This window comes from Montipora capricornis, chromosome 3 (genome assembly GCF_036669925.1).
Source record: "Montipora capricornis isolate CH-2021 chromosome 3, ASM3666992v2, whole genome shotgun sequence".
Lineage (NCBI taxonomy): Eukaryota > Metazoa > Cnidaria > Anthozoa > Scleractinia > Acroporidae > Montipora > Montipora capricornis.
In genome coordinates this window covers 36,512,537-36,520,036 of record NC_090885.1, presented here as the reverse complement: position 1 = coordinate 36,520,036, position 7,500 = coordinate 36,512,537, and the positions used below count along the sequence as shown (strand labels likewise).

General features: G+C 39.4%; 1 protein-coding gene across 19 annotated transcripts in view; it reads right to left on the bottom strand.

Annotated features, from left to right (window-relative positions):
• Window positions 1-7,500, bottom strand: part of LOC138040980 (uncharacterized) — a 233,648-nt gene that overhangs the window by 16,420 nt on the left and 209,728 nt on the right. For 2 of the 19 annotated variants that reach the window (XM_068886719.1, XM_068886730.1), the window contains exons 2-6: window positions 6,115-6,168; window positions 4,701-4,754; window positions 3,285-3,338; window positions 1,869-1,922; window positions 447-500 (exon numbers count right to left, since the gene is read on the bottom strand). In XM_068886719.1, the coding sequence (XP_068742820.1) occupies window positions 447-500; window positions 1,869-1,922; window positions 3,285-3,338; window positions 4,701-4,754; window positions 6,115-6,168 (270 nt within the window). Of the gene's footprint in view, window positions 1-446; window positions 501-1,844; window positions 1,923-3,260; window positions 3,339-4,676; window positions 4,755-6,090; window positions 6,169-7,500 lie in introns of all 19 variants that reach the window. The other 17 variants (XM_068886717.1, XM_068886720.1, XM_068886721.1 and 14 more) reach the window with 15 other exon arrangements.

Below are 7,500 nucleotides of genomic sequence, written 5' to 3'. Positions count from 1 at the left end.
AAAAAATGTGACAAGTAATGCAAATTGTAACAATTTCTTTAACGCCAATTGTAACAATCTGTTAACCCCAAAATGTAACCGACTTCTTGAACGCGAAATGTAACAAAGCAAAGTGTAACATCTCTTTGGATCACGTTTTACCAGTAAAGCATATGTTGCATCTCTATGCGTTGTGTGCGAGTGGCTGGCTATGTTGCAGGTAAACTCTGTTCTCAGGTTGAATCAATTTTTACCTAGGTTAAATTTGTGATCCCCATTTTACCTAGGATGAATTGTGCACTCAAACTAGCTTAAACCCCTACTAAAAAGGATTGACGTGGTGGTCGCAGGAAAATTAATAAAAATTGGGACATTTGATATTTAAATAAAACACAAACATTGAGAAAGATATACCCATATTGGGCGAAGCTAATTATACAAACCTATCGATCTTTGCGGTCTATTACCTTCTCGCGTGTCTGGATATCCCATGGGTGGCTTATGATCAGGGAGCGATGATACTGTTGATCAAGCAAAAGGAAAAAAATGTACTTTAAGTAATGTTTAGAAACCAAGCAGCAGTGTTTTTCGACCCGGCTGCGAGGTTTTTGACCAGCTTTAAAAACATACAACAAAGAGAGTGCCCATCTGGACTCAGAGCAATGGTTCAAATTGTAAGAGGAGAATATTAGCGTACGAACTGAACTGTGTGAACTGTAGGAACTGAAGATGTTAAAGTCACAGCAATGAACATGTACAAGTTCAAGGAAGGATTACTTTTTTGCAAACGTTGGCCGTGTAGCAGTTATATTTGACCAGACTTAACTGATTAGAGTGTAATGTGAAGTGCTAAGTTTCTACCCCATATGAGCCATGTGAGCGTTAGCCCTACTAATGGAAATGGGCCCACAAAAGGAGAAAATTGATCCTTCTAGTATCTTCCTCCGGCTTTCAGATAAAATGAAGTTTTTGGGGAAAGCTACTTTTCTGACCTCATGAAAGAGGAGGGATGAGCTAAAGCCTCATATTAATAAAAGCTTTCAGTCAGTATGTTCAAAATGTAGAGAAATTACAACACTTCTTTTTGGCCATGACCCTGCTAAACAGATTAAGTATATTAGCGAAGTCAATAAAATTTCAATGAGATTCTCCTGCTCAAGTCGTGATTCACGTTCACTTGGCATTCGCACAGATGGGAAAACTGTTATTTTATTTTCAGTACACGAGGAAAGAAGGGTCCTCTTTTTGGATTCCGCCGAGCTTCGTCTTGAGGAGACCGTATACCGTCCTCAAGTCCCAGTACAACCAGCAACAAGCAGGAAAAACAAGGACAAGGCCTGAATGAGGTATTAACCTGTGTTAGCAACTTAACCAATATCGTATAGAAAATTGGCGTGAAATCACCAGTGATCCTTGGACGTTAGCAAAAAATGTGAGAAGTAACGCAATTTGTAACATTAACGCAAAAGGTAACAATTGCGTTAACGCCAATTGTAACAATCTGTTAACCCCAAAATGTAACCGACTTCTTCAACGCGAAATGTAACAAAGCAAAGTGTAACATATCTTTGGATCAAGTTTTACCAGTAAAGCATATGTTGCATCTCTATGCGTTGTGTGCGAGTGGCTGGCTATGTTGCAGGTAAAATCTGTTCTCAGGTTGAATCCCTTTTTACCTAGTTTAAATTCGTGATCCCCATTTTTCCTAGGATGAATTGTGCACTCAACCTAGCATAAACCCATAATAAAAAGGATTGACGTGGTGGTCGCAGGAAAATTAATAAAAATTAGGACGTTTGAGATTTAAATAAAACACAAACATTGAGAAAGATATACCCATATTGGGCGAAGCTAATTATACAAACCTATCGATCTTTGCGGTCTAATACCTTCTCGCGTGTCTGGATATCCCATGGGTGGCTTATGATCAGGGAGCGATGATACTGTTGATCAAGGAAAAAGAAAATAATGTACTTTAAGTAATTTTTAGAAACCGCGCAGCGGTGTTTTTAGACCCGGCTGCGAGGTTTTTGACCAACTTTAAAAACATACAACAAAGAGAGTGCCCATCTGGACTCAGAGCAATGGTTCAAATTGTAAGAGGAGAATATTAGCGTACGAACTGAACTGTGTGAACTGTAGGAACTGAAGATGTTAAAGTCACAGCAATGAACATGTACAAGTTCAAGGAAGGATTACTTTTTTGCAAACGATGGCCGTGTAGCAGTTACATTTGACCGGATTTAACTGATTAGAGTGTAATGTCAAGTGCTAAGTTTCTACCCCATATGAACCATGTGAGCGTTAGCCCTACTAATGGAAATGGGCCCACATGAGGAGAAAATTGATCCTTCTAGTATCCTCCCCCGGCTTTCAGATATGTTGAAGTTTTTGGGGAACGCTATTTTTCTGACCTCATTAAGGAGGAGGGATGAGCTACAGCCTCATATTAATATAAGATTTCAGTCAGTATGTTCAAAATGTAGAAAAATTACAACACTTCTTTTTGGCCATGACCCTGCTAAACAGATTAAGAATATTAGTGAAGTCAATAAAATTTCAATGAGAGTCTCCTGCTCAAGTCGTGATTCACGTTCACTTGGCATTCGCACAGATGGGAAAACTGTTATTTTCAGTACACGAGGAAAGAACGGTCCTCTTTTTGAATTCCGCCGAAGTTCGTCCTGAGGAGGCCGTATACCGTACTCAAGTCCCAGTACCATCAGCAACAAGCAGGACAAACAAGGACAAGGCCTGAATGAGGTATTAACTTGTGTTAGCAACTTAACCAATCGTATAGAAAATTGACGTGAAATTACCACTGATCCTTGGACGTTAGCAAAAAATGTGACAACTAACGTAACTTGTAACATTATCGCAAAATGTAACAATTTCTTGAAAGCCAATTGTAGCAATCTCTTAACCCCAAAAATGTAACCGACTTCTTCAACGCAAAATGTAACAAAGCAAAGTGTAACAACTCTTTGGATCAAGTTTTACCGGTAAGGCATATGTTGCATCTTTATGCGTTGTGTGCGAGTGGCTGGCTATGTTGCAGGTAAAATCTGTTGTCAGGTTGAATCCGTTTTTACCTAGGTTTAATTCGTGATCCCCATTTTTCCTAGGATGAATTGTGCACTCAACCTAGCATAAACCCCTACTAAAAAGGATTGACTTGGTGGTCCCAGGAAAATTAATAAAAATTAGGACGTTTGAGATTTAAATAAAACACAAACATTGAGAAAGATATACCCATATTGGGCGAAGCTAATTATACAAACCTATCGATCTTTGCGGAATATTACCTTCTCGCGTGTCTGGATATCCCATGGGTAGCTTATGATCAGGGAGCGATGATACTGTTGATCAAGGAAAAAGAAAATAATGTACTTTAAGTAATTTTTAGAAACCGCGCAGCGGTGTTTTTCGACCCGGCTGCGAGGTTTTTGACCAGCTTTAAAAACATACAACAAAGAGAGTGCCCATCTGGACTCAGAGCAATGGTTCAAATTGTAAGAGGAGAATATTAGCGTACGAGCTGAACTGTTTGAACTGTGGGAACTGAAGATGTTAAAGTCAGGGCAATGAACATGTACAAGTTCAAGGAAGGATTACTTTTTTGCAAACGTTGGCCGTGTAGCAGTTATATTTGACCAGACTTAACTGATTAGATTGTAATGTCAAGTGCTAAGCTTCTACCCCATATGAACCATGTGAGCGTTAGCCCTACTAATGGAAATGGGCCCACAAAAGGAGAAAATTGATCCTTCTAGTATCTTCCTCCGGCTTTCAGATAAAATGAAGTTTTTGGGGAAAGCTACTTTTCTGACCTCATGAAAGAGGAGGGATGAGCTAAAGCCTCATATTAATAAAAGCTTTCAGTCACTATGTTCAAAATGTAGAGAAATTACAACACTTCTTTTTGGCCATGACCCTGCTAAACAGATTAAGAATATTAGTGAAGTCAATAAAATTTCAATGAGAGTCTCCTGCTCAAGTCGTGATTCACGTTCAATTGGCATTCGCACAGATGGGAAAACTGTTATTTTCAGTACACGACGAAAGAAGGGCCCTCTTTTTGGATTCCACCGAGCATCGTCTTGAGGAGACCGTATACCGTCCTCAAGTCCCAGTACAATCAGCAACAAGCAGGACAAACAAGGACAAGGCCTGAATGAGGTATTAACCTGTGTTAGCAACTTAACCAATATCATATAGAAAATTGGTATGAAATCACTACTGATCCTTTGACGTTAGCAAAAAATGTGACAACTAACGTAACTTGTAACATTATCGCAAAATGTAACAATTTTTTTACGCCAATTGTAACAGTCTCTTAACCCCAAAATGTAACCGACTTCTTCAACGCGAAATGTAACAAAGCAAAGTGTAACAACTCTCTGGATCACGTTTTACCGGTAAAGCATATGTTGCATCTCTATGCGTTGTGTGCGAGTGGCTGGCTATCTTGCAGGTAAAATCTGTTCTCAGGTTGAATCCGTTTTTACCTAGTTTAAATTCGTGATCCCCATTTTTCCTGCTATGAATTGTGCACTTAACCTAGCATAAACCCCTACTAAAAAGGATTGACTTGGTGGTCCCAGGAAAATTAATAAAAATTAGGACGTTTGAGATTTAAATAAAACACAAACATTGAGAAAGATATACCCATATTGGGCGAAGCTAATTATACAAACCTATCGATCTTTGCGGTCTATTACCTTCTCGCGTGTCTGGATATCCCATGGGTAGCTTATGATCAGGGAGCGATGATACTGTTGATCAAGGAAAAAGAAAATAATGTACTTTAAGTAATTTTTAGAAACCGCGCAGCGGTGTTTTTAGACCCGGCTGCGAGGTTTTTGACCAACTTTAAAAACATACAACAAAGAGAGTGCCTATCTGGACTCAGAACAATGGTTTAAATTGTGAGAGGAGAATATCAGCGTACGAACTGAACTGTTTGAACTGTGGGAACTGAAGATGTTAAAGTCACAGCAATGAACATGTACAAGTTCAAGGAAGGATTACTTTTTTGCAACGTTGGCCGTGTAGCAGTTATATTTGACCAGACTTAACTGATTAGAGTGTAATGTGAAGTGCTAAGTTTCTACCCCATATGAACCATGTGAGCGTTAGCCCTACTAATGGAAATGGGCCCACACAAGGAGAAAATTGATCCTTCTAGTATCCTCCCCCGGCTTTCAGATATGACGACTGTTTTGGGGAAGGCTATTTTTCTGACCTGATTAAAGAAGAGGGATGAGCTAAGGCTTCATATTAATAAAAGCTTTCAGTCAGTATGTTCAAAATGTACAAAAATTACAACACTTCTTTTTGGCGATGACCTTGACAAACAGATTAAGAATATTAGCGAAATGAATAAAATTTTAATGAGAGTCTCCTCCACAAGTCGTGATTTACGTTCAATTGGCATTTGCACAGATGGGAAAACTGTTTTTTTCAGAACACGATTATAGAAGGGTCCTCTTTTTGGATTCCGACGAGGTTCGTCCGGAGGAGGCCGTATACCGTACTCAAGTCCCAGTACCAGCAGCAACAAGCAGGACAAACAAGGACAAGGCCTGAATGAGAGGTATTAAGCTGTGTTAGCAACTTAACCAATCGCATAGAAAATTGGCGTGAGATCACCACTGATCCTTAGACGTTAGCATAAAATGTGGCAAGTAACGTAACTTGTAACATTATCGCAAAATGTAACAATTTCTTTAAAGCCAATTGTAACAATCTCAACCCCAAAATGTAACCGACTTCTTCAACGCGAAATGTAACAAAGCAAAGTGTAACAACTCTTTGGATCAAGTTTTACCAGTAAAGCATATGTTGCATCTCTATGCGTTGTGTGCGAGTGGCTGGCTATGTTGCAGGTAAAATCCGTTGTCAGGTTGAATCCGTTTTTATCTAGGTTAAATTCGTGATCCCCATTTTACCTAGGATGAATTGTGCACTCAACCTAGCTTAAACCCCTACTAAAAAGGATTGACGTGGTGGTCGCAGGAAAATTAATAAAAATTGGGACGTTTGAGATTTAAATAAAACACAAACATTTAGAAAGATATACCCTTATTAGGCGAAGCTAATAATACAAACCTAACGATCTTTGCGGTCTATTACCTTCTCGCGTGTCTGGATATTTCATGGGTGGCTTATGAAGAGGAACCGATGATACTGTTGATCAAGCAAAAAGAAAAAAAATGTACTTTAAGTAATGTTTAGAACACGAGCAGCTGTGGTTTTAGACCCAGCTGCGAGGTTTTTGGACAGCTTAAAAAACATACCACAAAAAGCGTGCCCATCTGGACTCAGAACAATGGTTCAAATTGTGAGAGGAGAATATTAGCGTACGAGAAAACAAGCTCTGTCCTCTTAGTGTTATTTGTGTAAAGAATATCGAGGACTGTCTAATGAGTTAAAAGCTCATACACGGAGTGTTTTTATCGGTGTTTTGATAGGCCGTTGGGCTCATGAATTATTAATGCTGTTTGAACCTTTACAAGTGGCTGGTGTTTTCAAATGACTGAATATTACTTCCGAGTCCTTGCTGGGTATTTAAAGGTAGAGCGTGGTATACGTGACGTTCTTGGGGGTGCTTATCGATAAAATTTTAACCTGGAAATTTCATATTGACTATATAAGTAGAGTTGTTGGAATTATTGCATGATTAAGATACTGCGTCCCTCTAAATAAGTTAATTCAAATTTGTCGTTCTCTGATTTTCAATTTACATCCTATGGCATTGCTGCTTGGGGACAAGCGCTAGCTGCGCAGGTTGATTTGCGAAAGATATTTGTCTCACAGAAACGTGCCCTTCGGCTAGTGTTTTTACTAGTAATATACATCTCATGCTATCCCCATCTCTTTCTCTGGTACCATCTTATTTTGAAATGGCTTGTTCTCTTATGCATGACATATTTACCAATAGGCCGTTTCTGAGTTCATGTCTGCCTCCTCGTTAAAGCAAATGTAAGTGCGAAGCTTTTCTTACAAAAATTAGCTTTCATTCGTATGTTAAGTAGAGCTAATTACCATTACGTTAACCCTGCACTTTGACTCGCTTTGAAGAGGAGGTAGACATTAACTCGGAAATTGCCTATTCTATTCCGATGGACTACGCATAATAGGCTTAATTTGCATACTTCCTACGGTACTAAAAAGTCAGCGGTCACCTTCCAAAGTAATTGTAATGTACTTAACTGATTAGAGTGTAATTTGAAGTGCTAAGTTTCTACCACATATGAACCATGTTAGCCCTAGCCCTATTCATGGGAACGGGCCCACACAAGGATAGAGAAAAACTCTGACCAGGGTGGGAATTGAGCCCACGACCTTTGAGTTGGATCACCGCTGCTCTACCCACTGGGCTACAAGGTCAGAAAGAAGCAGGCCGTGGGAACTGAAGATGTTAAGGACACTGCAACGAACATGTACAATTTCAGGGAAGGATTACGTTTTTGCAAACGTAAGCAGTGTAGCACTTTTGTTTGAACGGACTTAACTGCT